Source organism: Acyrthosiphon pisum, chromosome A1 (assembly GCF_005508785.2).
Source record: "Acyrthosiphon pisum isolate AL4f chromosome A1, pea_aphid_22Mar2018_4r6ur, whole genome shotgun sequence".
Classification (NCBI taxonomy): Eukaryota; Metazoa; Arthropoda; class Insecta; order Hemiptera; family Aphididae; genus Acyrthosiphon; species Acyrthosiphon pisum.
In genome coordinates, this window is record NC_042494.1 from 59,917,767 (window position 1) to 59,934,036 (window position 16,270).

At 30.0% G+C, this 16,270-nt stretch overlaps 1 protein-coding gene across 2 annotated transcripts; it reads right to left on the bottom strand.

The window, feature by feature from the left end:
• Nucleotides 1–8,450: 8,450 nt before the first annotated feature.
• On the bottom strand, nucleotides 8,451–14,459 carry LOC100167203. Of its 2 annotated transcripts, none has more exons than XM_029487336.1 (4): nucleotides 13,858–14,459; nucleotides 13,150–13,760; nucleotides 12,270–12,467; nucleotides 8,451–11,507 (listed from the first exon to the last, which is right to left on the bottom strand). In XM_029487336.1, the coding sequence occupies exons 2-4, from the start codon at nucleotides 13,259–13,261 to the stop codon at nucleotides 11,425–11,427; spliced, it is 393 nt and encodes a 130-aa protein (XP_029343196.1). In that variant the 5' UTR covers nucleotides 13,262–13,760; nucleotides 13,858–14,459; the 3' UTR covers nucleotides 8,451–11,424. The 2 variants fall into 2 exon arrangements, with proteins under 2 accessions (XP_029343196.1, XP_008185801.2); XM_008187579.3 differs by having other exon boundaries at nucleotides 13,150–13,496; nucleotides 13,858–14,458.
• Between the last annotated feature and the right edge of the window lie 1,811 nt (nucleotides 14,460–16,270).

A 16,270-nucleotide genomic window follows, 5' to 3' on the forward strand; every position in this document is an offset into this window, starting at 1 on the left:
CCCGTGGTTTTTCCCGTGGCATTAAATAACTATTAAGAAAATCGAAAAATGACCTCTTTAAAGTACCATCTTGATCCAATTTGCTAAAAGATAAGGTACTATATGTTGAAATCGAAACACTCCTTCTGGAAGAAATTTTGTATACAGGATATAAAAATAATAAAATAAACACCATTGTAAAAACAATAGCTTCCTCGCTCCGCTCAGAATCTAATATTAAAAATTATTTAATACAAAAAAAAGTATTTAAAATACTATTTAAAATTCTTCATGCTAAAAGTATTAAAAAAGTTATTCAATACTTAAAAAAGTATTTGAATACTTTTACTCAAATACTTTACAGGACTGCTAATAGGTGATGACAGACACAAAAATTTTTTTTAAAAAAACCCACATTATTGTAAAATCCCGTAATCTACTATATACTAATCTATTCTAGAATTTATATTTAACCTACTAATAATATTATATTATATAAAATACCTAACGAAATGTGGAAATTTGAAGAAAATCCCGTAAAACCCTAAAAAAATCGTGCGTTTGTGGTGTTCTCTTAAAACTCAAACGCTTGACATTATTTTATAGAGCTTAAAATAATTTAAGTGGTTATATCTGCTATGTATATCTACCTACAAATCATATCAAATTACTCTACGTTCGAGGGTACCGGTCAGCTTGTCTGTCAATAAATATTTATTTTAGGTCTATCGCGTCAGAAGAGTAGAAAGAAAAAACTTATGTAAATATTTATTTTTCCGGTGAAACACGTACCCTACGAGCAAGCCCGGATTTAGACATTTTGAGGCCCAGGGGCCAAAGTTTTAAATGAGGCCCCTGTACGAAAAAAAAATAATGTAGGTATATATTATTTGATATTATGTACCTGTTATAATAAATATATATATATATAGGTATTAGGTACATAGCAATAAATAATGAATAATGTATCACTTTATTTATAAATTATAATTTACAAGCTAAATAATCATCGATTTTTTTTAGGTGATTTATGCAGTTATAGCCTATAACGAAAAAGTAATGGACAAATCTGAGGCCCCTAAATAAATTCTAATTATCGAGGCCCGGGGGCCATACCCCCCTTAATCCGGGCTTGCCTACGAGTGTATATAATATTGTCTATAGTGTAAGAGCTGCGCATCTCCGCCAAGGGAAATGCAGCGCGCGTCTTTATCATGCAACGATCCAAAATTTCAATCCGCGAAAGTATTGACATTACTTTGTTAAAACAGCTTAATAACCAGAATGGTACGAAATATGTAAGTACATAATATTATTTATGAAATCGTTGTTCGTCTCAGACGGTATTGTCATTTAGATTAATATATTATATACCTAACCTAAACGATGGATAGTCCTGGATATTCTATATAGGTAACTACATTTTGGCTCATCGCAAGTATTCTCCGTTCACCGGGAGAAAGTAGTTAGTACAATTCAAAACGGGTCGCACCCCACCGAAACTACCTACCTATACCCAGGTGCGCGAAGTAACTAAGGGGTAACCTAAGTAATTTTATTTTCCGCGTGTACAATTAATATCATAAATTTATAACTACCTATAATACAATATACTTAGAATTCAACGTTTATAAAACATGGTAAATAATATAATAATATAATGGTATAATTATTAGATAGAATTATTTTGTGTTAAATTTATTTAAGTTAATAATATAAATGAAATAATGTATAGGTATAGCCTTCAGAAAATTTAATTTCACAGTTTGACAATTGTTTTGGTAAAAAATATATAGGTACTTTTTAATGATTAAATATATAATAAGCCTATACCTACAGTATGTTTATTAATTGGAAAGTCTGTAGCTCTAATTCGATACATAATACAGATATTCTAGTAGTTTTTTGTTGTATTATATGACTACAATAGCCTCTCTTTTACTAAGGTCTGAAAAAAAATTTCATCAAACGCTTAAAAACTTATTTTGGTTTTTAAAAAGAGCCATTTTGTAAAGTTAGGTACACCGTATCCACCTATTTATAATACGGAGAAAAAATAATTTTAAAATCGGTTGAATTTTTAATGAACGAAAGCAACTTAGGTATATTTAAAAAAATACATAATAATTTAAAATTTAAATAATAATGTAAAATTGTATAGTTTCCAATTTCCACGCTTGTATATAACTAATGCTAATCCAATAGGTAATAATTAATAAAGAACACACTGTGTACGACTCGTCGAAATCGTAAGTTATATTTTTTTTTAATAATATTGTTCAATATATCCACTAATAACTGCCCATTTCAATATTATGAGACCATGATTTTTGTTACGAAATTGGCGTGTCGCTGGGAAGTACTAACTAGTTTTTTAATCATATTGCTCTATGATTTCGTTGCAAAGATCATGTCAACGTGGGTCTGTATAAAATTGACTTGTGCATGTAGCAGTTTATGGTGGATATATTTTCATATTGAACCATACCTATTAGGTACCTACATTGAGAAATTCGTCAGTATCGCGATTAGACTAATTAAATTGTTTTTTTATTTATTTATCTACCATTTGGCTGGGGGCTTCAATATAATATAATATAAAAATGTCTAAGGCCCCCCGGCGACGGCCAGGTAGCCGAGTGGGCTAGACCGATACTGAATGCATGTATCCGATATTGTGTACAGTGTACACAGTCAAATTGGCGAGACAGTTTTCGACGAAAAACGGCCCATTCAATTTTCTGCCAAGAGAAAATGTTCAGTAATAATTAATATTTTATACTTCAGGTCTTGTTATACTTATGGAAAATTATTAAATATATATTATACCTAAGTTGTATAAAAAAAAATATAAATAAATAACAATACCTAATTATAACAATATAAAATTGTTATCAATAATTAATATTGTGTTGTCGTATTATAAATTTTGCTATAATGCATTAATTAATATCATTGTAATGTGTACAATACTACAATATAATAATAATTATAAATTTATAACATATTTAATTATTGAACAATTCTAACCTATAGGTACTTTTAGGCAAAGGTGGGCAAGTTAATGAAAATAATTAACTCAAGTTAAGTTAAGTTGAGAAGACACAAGATCGATTAGTTAAAAGTTAATATAGAAAAAAATATTAACTTTACTCAATTTAAAAAAAGTTAATCTATTTTTTTTTTTAAATAATATGTAAATCACATAAAGAGTGAATGTGTCTTTCTAGTTTCTAATTTATAAATTAAAAAAAATAATTTTATTGAACTTTTATCATAATGTACACTGTACACCATTTTACTTTTACTTTACTATTATTTAATAATTTAAAGTTTTAAACTATACTCATCTCAAATTAATAATTTAACAAATATATTTTTTTATATCGTATAGCAATTGAATGTCATAATACACGAAGATGAGTACATACGACCTTCATATATATTATAAGTTATATAACATAAAAACATAACAATTGTCAATTTGTAATTTAAAATTATTAATTTTATTAAAAACATTTATAATTGCAACTCGCATAATATATAATTTACAACTTAATAAAATATATTAATATACACACAATTATGTTATCAAGAAATATAACAGAAATGTTTTTGTATTGGATTAATTTTATTGTATACTGATGTAATGATAATTACGCATAAACGAAAAATTTCAAAATGTTTTTAACTTGATGGATTTTTTCCAAATCAACTGAGAAAAGCTAAGTTATTTCAACTGTAAATTAAACTAGTTAAGTTCATAAGTTGATTAAAAAATAAACTAACTAGCTAAGTTAAAAAGTTAAAAAAAAATTAACTTTTAACTAGTTAATGATCACCTTTGCTTTTAGGTATTTACGGTTTTACGGTATTTACGGAGTGTCATAGGCTAATTTAAAAAGGGAATTGATCACCCCAGGTAGGTGCTAAAACAGGGATTTCGAGATTTACGATAGAAATTTATGTTTATTAATGGTTGCTATGGGTTATAGGAGATGAGAATAATATTTATTTATTATTATTATTTTTTAATTTGAATATTAATGGAGCGTCTCAATCTTATTTGTTTCAATCAGTCGAAGTTATGATCAGACGAGTACATCCACTTGCGTAAGTAACGCCATCGCTACTGAAGGAGACGCGGCCAACGTTGGTCGTTTGACCATTCTCTCAGCTACTCATGTATTGGAAGCCGCCCACTCATGATGCATTCAATCGCGAATTGCAACGAGAGTAAGACTATGTCGAGATGAGCCGGCTGAAAGAGTCAAACAAAATATATGACGAAAAAAAAAGCCAAACACCATCTTCATCTTTTGTTTAACATAACCACAAACCAGGGGAAAACTATACCTACCAATAATTATGAATCGCGGAAAAAAAGCTCACGGAAAAAAAGCCCAAGGAAAAAAGCCCAGAAATATAAATATAAATGTGAACACATGTATACTCTACTCCTAATGACCTAATTAGTAGGTAATTACCATATACCAAATTATCAAGGCTAGTTGGCTCAACTGGATTTAATGCAGAACGTTGATTTCTTAATGTTCTTTTAACATGGTCTTCCACTGGCATCTTCGTTCTAGTGTTACCGTCCAACTTAGAAATGTCTGCCGCATAAACATCAAGTGGCTTAGATAAACCAGTTTTCGATCGTTCCTTCATCGCACACAAAGATGTTTCTATCTTTACACTGTCATCATCTTTCAAATGGCTATGTCCTGTTTTTACTTCTGGGTTCTCTATTTTGAAATCAGTGTATAATTCTCCAGTACATTTCATTGAACACCTCTTAGAACACCCCCAGGTTATTTTTGATATGCCAATATACTTTACAATATATACATAACTTGTGTGACAACCTTAGTCACCAACTTTATTTGATTTTATAATCTCCATAGACACAAAAATTGGTAAAACAAAAGTATAAAATATAAAACAAATTTATAAATGAATAAAACTGTACTAGTAGGATATGTGTAGATAGTATATCAACAACCGAGTAATGGAGTACTATATGGAGTGTCAATATTACCCAGCTATTGATAAATTTTAACATTTTGACTGGTTATATACTGTTTATATATTATTTATGATTATTATCTGTTATAGTAGTATGTATGTATATACCTAAGACTTATGTTTTTTTACTTATAACATAACACAATATACCATATTGTGTTCATATTTATATTTTTGTTAGATTTACAATCTATATTTTATATACTTAATGTATATCTTAATTCATGGTACGTGTGTTCACATTTATATTTATATTTCTAGGCTTTTTTTCCTCAGTGCATTTATTTTTTTGGGCTTTTTTCCGCCTACCATAATTTATTATACCACTAAATAGTTATGGTGAAACTTATTTATTCGATGATGGTCTTCATATTTGATCTTGGTATGGTATTAAGAGTAGGTAATTCACAATATTTTCTTAAATCCGGTAATATTTTTGACTCAAACCGTCATCGAGTAAATAAGTTTCACCATAACTATTTAGTGGTATAATTATTGGTATAGTTTTCCACTGATTTGTGATTATGTTAAACAAAAGAGGAAGACGGTGTTTGGCTCTTTTGCTCATAATTAAAACATACTGTAACAAGTAAAATTTGGTGCTTCTAACTCGGTACCAAGGACTGTATGAACAGCATAAGCTTCATCTAAATATTTTCTACTTACCAACATAATATATTTTGAATAAATGAGAAAATCAAATATAAAATATTATATAGGTAGTTACAATTGTTATTTAACTTCAAAAGTGGTTCTTTATTGACAGACAACAGTACACTCAAAAAATTCATGGAAAACAATTGATAACCGAAAGTATTCCGTTATAAGTCTGGTAAATGTTTATTCCGATTTTCTCTATCATACTTGATCCATTTCATTAGAGATTTATAAGCCTGTTAATAAGTAGAACATTATTAAGTTTCGGTCAAGCCGTTTCGGAGGAGTTCAATAGCAAACACTGTGGCACAACATTTTTATAATTTATATTAGATAGGTATACATATCTTTTTGATATTATGCTGTCGCACAATGTCCACGATCTGACGTAGTCGGATTGCCTACCAGGGTAGCTGAATTGCACTTACTGCTGCGAGTTACATCCAAAACAATCAGATTCTTTTAAAGGGTTGTCATTTTTTAAGGGCAACGAAGTGCACAGGGTCAGCTATATTATAGGTATAATAATTGCAATAATATGAAATAATTAGTACAACCATTAGTGTACCTACTATTTCGTTTATGAATGGTTGCTATTAGTTACTCGGGAAGATTAGGTAAAAGCATGCATCAAATCGTCGCGTCTCGAATAAATAAATAATATCTTAAAAGTTAAAACATATTATTATGAGAGTTGAATATCTATGTTTATAGTTGTTTGTATACTCGACAACTATTTTACCGATTTTGTGGAAATTTCAACCAGGAAAGTTTAAAGAGTAGTTTCAACCGCATGTTATATAATATATCCAATACATCACATGGAAATTGTCGATCTCTGTCAAATTAGTTCCCAAAGCGAGATACACCGACGCGAATTTACTCGTTAAGTGAGGTACACTAAGACAAAGATTGTATACTTACATAGCACTATATTTTATATAGTTTTTATTTTTTCAAAGTCAAGTTTATTTTTCAAGCCCTATATAATATGTATCTAAAGGTAGGTACCTAACACACACATAAATTCAGCTCACTTTTTTATGTATCTATATTTAAATGGTTGATGGTACCTACTACATGTCTATATATAATATTGCAACATATTACATATTATTCATTATAGATAGGTACCTACTATAGTATATTATATTTTATAAACATAGGCGTGCCTACAGGTAATGCCTGTCATGCACAGGTATAACCTGCGAAATTCGATCTAACTTAGGTAGGTACATTATAAATTTCGGTGCATAATATAAACTTTTTTTATAAGTTTCTGATTTCGTATTAAGTTTTTTGAAATTCATCATGTAAAAATAAACATTTGTAATGAGTATTATTTGTATTAAAATTATATTTTAAAATTACTAAATATAAATTCATACAACCTTTTTTTTTCTGGTTTTAACCGACGGCGCCGCGGGAATTGCTTTCGCATTACTGCCGTGGCGCAAAATTTCATATAACCTACCTATAGTTATTTATTTATTTGATAAAAGGAATATTGTTTTTTATTCCTGATAAAAAAAAAGTAAAACTGATTTGATTGTTATCAGATGATAAAGCTTATTTCAAAATTTGGGAATCATATTCCCAAATGTTCATCTAATTTTATTTATTTTTTTTTTTTGGAGGGGTGGTGGGGGGGGGGTGGTTCTATTGGATATGCCACTGTTGTGCACGACCTGCGGATGAAGTCTGGACACGCCTATGTTATAAACATAATACATAAAATCCCGACTTCTCTAGTCCCCTATGCTAGCTGTACGCATAAGATAATATTATCGCTTCGTAATAAACACTAATCATCGCACAAATAGGTATATTTAGACCTGCCTACTGCATAACAATGCAGTATAGCTCCCAATTTTGAAAAAAAAATTTCAGTTCTATGTATTTCATCGAGTTAAGAACAATGATGCAACCAGAATTCGTCGGTCGGGCTCGGGCTATTATAGTTTCAAAGTTATAACTTTTTGGAGTTATTTTGACTTTTGAGTATTTTGCGTCTAGGTACGTAGGTTGTTCTATAAATCATCTAAACAACTCTTCATTTATACATGTACGATGAATTTACATTATACATATCGCAATTCGCTATGGTGAGATGTACCTACATCTTATAAAAACCAATTTTTTTTTAGTATGGGGGGGGGGGGGGAATATTTCAATTACCCCCACAACAAACGAGACCAAATCACACTACTGTGACGTATTACCATTGATTATACATAGTATGTATAATTTATTATATTGTACATATATTATACTATGTATAATCAATGGTATTACGTTAAGAGGACATTACCCATACATTTGTGGTCTCCATCTTATACACGCACGATATAGCAAATTGTCGTTCACTATTTTGAATAGTGTGCTGTTGCCTGTTACTAAAGTGAATTTACCTATTATAAAACTTTTAGCAAGAACATTATGTGCTTAAGGGTTGTCGATTTTTCGAAATTTCATTTTCAAGCAAGATATGGGTATGTGAAATATTAAAAATGCTCATATCTCACTTGAAATTTAAAATATCGAATAAAAGCCAACGCCTAGGTACAGATAATGTTATTATCTAAAAAAATTAATAATTGGTCAAATCACTCTAATACCTATCAAAACTAACAGCACACTAATGAAACTAGTGAACGACAATTTGATATATCGAACGTGTGTAAGACGGATACAACAAATGCATACGTAGCATCCTTTTAATAAATGAAAGGAATTGTTACTCACATAACAGACGCAAGGAATCAATTATAAATCAAATAACACAATCAATATGTTTACATTTTATTTAATTAATTTTGTTTTTCACATACAAATATATTAAAATCATCTCTACCTAAAAATCACAATTTCGTACAGTAAATTGACTTAGATATACAGTAGGTAGAATAAATATTAACAAAACTCAATATTGCACTACGCTAAATACACAATTTACAACATGAAGTCTGTTAAGTTAAGAGTGCTTTTGTGTGCTAAATAATTAGTTAAACCCAATTTTATAAAGTGAATTTGCAATTATAATATAGTCAATAAATAATAGTGGATGTACCTACCTACAATGTATAAAATAAAATATCATATAGGTTTTCTTCTAAAAACTGTATAGTTAAGTAAGATAAATGGCTTAATTCAACTTTAAATGTTAACTCAATAAAGGCAAATTTTAATTTAGGAAAAATAATAATGAAAGAACAAAAATAATTAATTATGTTAGTCGAAATACTTATGTTTAAATTAATTTTGTTTTCGATAGAAAGTTGAATCCATGTAACTACCACAGCTCTTGTAGAAAACTACACGGTGACACTAGTGTTATCTTACTCACAACAAATGGTTTGACTAGGAAATAGGTAAGTAAAAATGTAATTAAGCATTCCAGACTAGAGGATTTAGGATTATTAATTAACTTTTAAAATGAAAAAATAGTAATTAGGAGTATGAAAAGAAAATTGAACATTTCAACAAATTGTTGAGATTCGTCTATAAACGTCATATTAAGTAAAAAATTATAATATTCCATATAATTTTCGTCAAAAATAGCTTATAATTTTGTTTATAGGCAAATGTATAAACACTGTATTTTGGTTTAAATTTTTCTAAGTGATTTGAATTAATTATTTGTCTATACTAGTTATGATATCCAGTAAATTACGTTCTAACAATCCTGACGTTTTGGTCATAATATAAACTAACTAACCACAAACCGTCTTTATGTGACAAAACTTATGACAACAATTTTGTTTAGTGATCCTATTATTGATACACAAATATTATTTTTTTTTTACATAAATAATTTTCAAAGTAGATTTACTTCACAAATTCTCTTTTTTCAACATCACCTTGATTAAATTTATCAGAAAAATATAATACAAGCTTAGCTTACACTAAACAAACTTAATAAAATAATTTGTTGAAAAAAAAAATACAATTCTCAATATTTCAGGTAATTTAACTCAGGTTTTTGGATTATTATTCTAAATGAATACAATTTAAACAAGTTGATAGGAACAAAAAAAATAGTAGGTACATTTAAGTGTGTTGTTTCATGGTACTGGAAATAATATGTTCTTTGTGTTCATATTATAAAATATTGTTAAGTACAATTAAAAGGTAATGTAGATTATAACTACATTATTTTTAGGTTGTCAACCTGACATTAAAGTACAAACTAATACATACACCATGAGTTTTAAAGTCGTTAAGTAATATTGTAGTATAGTGTTTATTTAATGCAATTCCCAAGAATCATGTTTCTTATTCAATTGATTTTATTGGAATGTTGGACAAAATGATTTCTATGCCTACTTATTAATTCTGTATTTAATTTATCATAATTATTAATTAGTATTAATCGTTAAAATGTATAGTATTTATTCCCGTATAAAAAATATACTATAAGACACATATGTTTTGGACCAAAATTGGTAGGAAATTGTTATTTCAACAGAAACACAAATTAAAAAATATTTGTTTGAAAACGAAAAATTTCCGAAGAAATAATTGCCTATGTATATAAATATATTTTACAATATTTCAATATTTTTAATTTAAAAATCAACAAAAATCAGGAACTAATGACACTAAACTTTTAAAAGTAGGTATTTTTTGAGAAATATTCAACTGTTTTAAAATTATGTTCAGTCATTCTTCTAAAATACATTATTTAGTAATACTTCACACATACTCTAAATTATAATTTTAAGTTTGGTAATTTATGAACATCAAAATAATCTTGTTTGTATTTATTCACAAAGAGTAAAGTAATTTAATTTGCTTAAGACTTCATAATATATTTTATTCCTCAGGTTTAGTCATCACTAATTTTTATAAGCTTAAATAGTTTTTGGGCGCAATATAAATAACTTTGAAAAAAGGGAATATTTTTATGTGAAATTTATAAAAATAAAGAAAAATAAAATATGATTAAATGAGAAAAATATTGAGTAGGAAAAACATTTAAAATATCACAACCTGACCGTGTGTAATTATTATCAACACTAAACTATTCTATTTTTTTTTACATTTTACTAAATGTTTATTGTTGTTTATTGTCTGCTATTTACCTATATATCTTTTTTATAGTCATATTTCTGTTTTCTGAACATTTTAATTTAAAACATTTTTTTTTTTTTTGATTAAGCTATGAATTTTGCTTAAAAGTATCAGTAAACATGTTATAAACTGTTTAATTTTAAGCTATCTAGAATATAATATTCTTTTAGTCATATATTTGTTTAACAAATAAAATGTATACTCTTATTATACTTGATTAAAAGTGGTTAACTTGATTATTATTATTTTTTTTTAACACATTATATCAACATAAAATATTAAAATATAATCATATAATTTAGGTTTAGGACACAGTTTAGGACAAAATATAATTTTCTATAACTAAGGAATTAAATATTTACTAAAATTGTTTTTCACAAAAAAAATTTTACACAAAAAGAAAAAAAAATACATACAGTCAATTGAATAGAGGAACAAAACCATTCGATTAAAAGAAATAAAATTACGGAACTAAATTAATTGATTAAAATAAAAGTACTTTTATGCTTTGGTCTGATTGTTAGGAGACTAGGAGTACATTAAAACTATTAGGTTGCTTTCTGTTCAACTCAAAAATATTTGAGGCTATAACATCTAGCCAATATTATAGGTGTGTTTACTTTGTTTCATTTTATCTTCAGAACATACAGTAGCTGAAAATTATAATTTTTATTTTTATGCTGTCATTCAACATGTTGCATTTTGTGTTTTAGTCATGTCTGAATCGCTACTAGTTGTTGATGGTTGCATATTACTTGTCCCAGCTCCCTCTGTGTTAAAAAAATCAACAATGGTTAATCATTTAAAAAAAATAAAACTATGGTAAATGTATTTGTTGTTTAAAAACAGTACCACCGATTTATTCAAATAATTAATATTATGATAAACCAAGTAAACTAAATTATACATTTTTTTTTTTTTTTTTTTTTAATTGGTTAGTCAACAAAATGGTTATATCATGCATAATTGTATACTACAATCATTGTATTATATGTATTTAAATATTGGTTATAAATTATAATCAAATTATTGGAATATTGATATTATATCAAACAATAACTCTTTATGATGTTGTTATTACGTCTCTTTATCAGTTTCAATGACGTCATACTCAAGTACATAACTGGAGATTAAATTAAAAATATTATAATTAAGTAATATTATATACCTCGGTAATTAATATAATTTATAAAGGATATCTAATTTATTAATTCAATTAAATTATCTCAATTTCGTTTGAATGATGTGTTTTTAATATATCCATTATACACCTAATCTAATCTGTGAATATTGATTATAATAATATAATATATTTTGGTACCTATATTAGTAAAAATATTTTTTTTAAATTTTTAACTAAAAAATTACAGATAATATTAAGTAATTTGAAAAGTAGTGATACAAAAATGAATATTTTAATCTGCATGGATAATTTGAGCTCAAAACTATTTGTGGCTATGTTACTGATTGATGAAAACGTATTATTCATTATTTTGTCGTATTTTAATATAATCAAATAAGAATTATTTTACCATTTGTTGTAAGAGCTTGTAATCGGTCGGGCAAGTCAGCTGTGGATGTCAGTTTATGTTCACCTAGTATATCTGGTAATGCGTTTCTTCTGCCAGTTCGTCCAGTCGTTAGAAAGTCAGGACTGATATCTATGTATTGCACTTGTGTGACATCTTTATCTTGATTACTTGTCATTTCTGCAGCTACCATCCTCAATGCTAGACATAGGTTAAACCACTATTATAGCAACAGTATTTACTCATTTAATTAGATATAATATTAGAATATAAGCAGAAAATAAATATCACCATTAGAATACTCAGAAATGTGAAATACTCACGATTGTTTAAGTAAACCAACTACCTACCTATATGCTTAACGGATGATTGTAAGTTGTAACATTATGTATTTAAAGACTACTTATTATTAATAGTTACATAGGTAATATCCATGCATTTTAAGACATTTTAATATACAAAATAGGAGAAACAATTAACGTAATTGAAGATAACAAAGTAGAAAGCAATCCAATATGCACATAATATTATTTACTTACAACTATTATTTATACATATGAAATTAGATGTAAAAAATATTATTAGTATTACACCTACAATTTTGAAATACCGATTATTCTATTTCTATATGTTGGGTTTAAAGCAATATCTAATTCAATGGTATTCTAAATGGGAACATTAATATTCTGAGTCTTGTCTGTATTGTCCAAGTAAATTTCAAACAGCTAAACGGTTAATTTTTTTACCTATGACATCCATCATTAATCATGCCGAATCAGAACACTCAAAACGTTAAAATAAAATGGACAAACACACAAGATAGATAAACCACAGAGGCACAAGTGGACATGGAACAAGTAACACAAAGGTAAGACAGATTCACCTGATTTATTAAATATATTTTTGCGGTGCTTGCGGAGCGTTATGGACTTGTCACACAGACCGTTGTCAGCCGACTCTGGCGTCATAGTATCGCCGCACGTGGGTACCTGCATCGTTCAACGAAAATCAAGGAGCCCTGTCAGCGGACAGACAACGGACGATGGCGAGGCGTTGGTTACACATTGTGTGCAACGCCAGCCGTCCAACAGCTAGTGTGTGCAACGACCGTATCGCTATCAGCCCTATCAACGTCTGGACGTAATCTCGAGGTTAAAAGGCCGACGCGCGGGTCAGGCCCAGAGATAATGGTCGTAAATCACGCAAGCGAGCGCATCACTGAATCGGCGGCTGGCAAACGACGAGGGTAGGGGAAATAAAATAAAAAAAACAACCAGAGAATATTATTAAAAAAGGCGAAACGGCGACGATGACGAAATGTTGTGATATTATTAATGGGACGACGACGAACACCTACAATAGGTAACCGTATAACATCCGACGACTTACGAATGAGGCGGCGGCACCACCACTCGACCGTCCGTTGCGCGTTACTATAACTTTACATAACAATATCATTGTCGTTTTTCGAGCGAGTAACGGCCTCGTCGGTACCTATTGTAAATACGTTATTATCATTATTATTGTTAAAACATTTATTATCATCGTCGTCGTCGCCGAATTGCTTGCAAGTCGCAGCTGCGTTACTCACCGCTATGACATCGCCAGCGTGCGTGCGTTCCCGGGGCCACAGAGTCTTAACGACGACGCATTTTTCGTGCGTGCGCCGCCGCCGCGTCCTCGAGATTCGTGTAAAGTTGGTGGGCGCGCGTCCGTCGGCCACTCGAAGGTCCCCGCTGCGTTTTTCCTCGACCTACGCTTGCTGGTCGCCCCGCCGCACGCACCGAAGAAAAGACTTGAATTCGCGGCGGCAGCGACAACGACGATATTTTTGATTGTGATCCGCGAGTCGCGACGGACACGCAAAACGAGAAACGAGACGATGATAATATTGTTATTATTTTTGTTGTTATTATCGCGTACTCGTTATCAGCGAGTGTCGAGCGGTCGTCACAGTCGTGTTGTAGAGTTGTAGCTGCGGCTCGGATTACGATCTTAAATAATAATTTTAACACAGATCTTATTGGTTTATAGAATAGAAAGGACGTGACGTCGCTTGATATTATGCTATCGGCGCCACTTGAATTCGTCACGAATTAAACGAATATCGTCCAATAACTCACGAATCGCGATGTCGTCGCGCCGTCGCGGCTGTCGTTTTCGACTTGTCGTCGACCGTCGTCAGTGTACTGATAAATGATAATGCCATATTGGGGTCGGTGGCGCGCGCGCAAGTACGTCACATCGGGTGGGACGCGCAAGGCACCAGGCAGTGACGTACTTTAGTATTTTGTCGCCGAGACGATAATAATATTGTCGTCGTTGTGGACCTAAGGGCAACTTTATTAATATTGTCTTTTTAGTTTTTTTCTATGGTCCGGACCTCTATAATTCAAGATAATAATTAATAATATTTTCAATATAAATATTAAATAATAAATATCATCAATAACTAAGATCTTAGTTCATTATAAATATAATATAATAATATAAACACACGGTTGACGGAAAAATTCTCAGAAAAGAATTCAGTGACTTATATACGATTGCACTGGGGTGGTATCAGTGGTGGATTTAAGAGGTACAGAGGGGCCCTACATCTAGGTTAATAAATTGGGCCGATTTTAAATACAGTGGATTCCGCTTATATGGCCACCGGTTAATATGGGCATCCGCTTTTTGTGGGCAAACATGTCTGGTCCCAATACAAATACAATGTTAAATAAAACCGCGTAATACGGGCACTCGATTCGGTTTATGTGGGCAATTTTATTTTATCATAGTGTTAGAATATACACATGATATTATGTATTTAAAAACTACTAATTTAATCGGATTTTGTCGTATCTACAATCTACGTGATTGTATAATATATTATCGAAAGTACCTAATAAAAATCATTACCATTCAATTTTGATGTGTGTAAATGTTATTAGATACGATAAAAATAAAGCGATAGATGGCACGGGTTCTATAACGGGTCAATACCCGCATTTCAGTTTTAACGTGAATTTCAAAATGACAATATGTCTTGAAATAATCTATCCCTCAAGGAAAAAATCGCGATTTTGGACAAAATGAAATCACTACCTCCAGGCACTTTAAAATGTAAAATCGCTGAAAAATTATGCGTTCCGAAATCAACGGTGGTGAAACTGCTCTAAGAAGAAGCAATGGAGAGGATTACTGCAGTTTTATTATCATGTCAATATGACCGAAAGTGATAAAAGAAAGGTGCTAGTAGTAGGGAAAAGCTTAAAACCTTGATGCTTAATACAAGTAATACCTTTTTTATTAAAATTAATTTCGGTTTTTATGGGCAACCGCTTAATGTGGGCAAACAGGGCTGGTCCCACATGTCCACATTAAACGGAATCCACTGTATTTTTAATTTGTGTCTTATAAAACTTAGAAAGAGGCAAATGATTATGCCCCCCTCCAAAAAAAAATCTAGATCCGCCAATGGGTGCCGGGTAGTATTATAGGTACTACGACACTACTACTTTTTAATTTTTATATTGTTATATAATAGAAGCTAGTGACCTGCACGGACTAAGATATACAGGACTGGAGACGACATGGTTGGAGGGTGTGAGGGGTTGACCACGAATGTAGTACAACTGGCGGAGTTCGGGGGGATATTTTCTTTTTAGCATTACTAGCGCCGTCTTGGTGGACATTTATGGAACTGGAAATTTGTATGATGTGTTTTAGTTCCATAAGTATCCACCAAGACGGCGCTAGTAATGCTTTTTTTTTTTTTTTTTTTTTTCTTTAGTATGATTACATACACAATCTGTACCTAATGGGTACAAAAAAAGTATTAGCTAAAATATAAAAACAAAATACATGAATATCTTGATAAAAGCAGCCACCCATTGATGACACTTATAAATTGAAGTTATACATTAAGTTTTCTCATAAATACATCATGTTTATTGATTGCTCTTTTTCTTTCTTTTTTTTTTTTTTTTTTTTTTTTTTTTTTTTACAATAAGAAATAA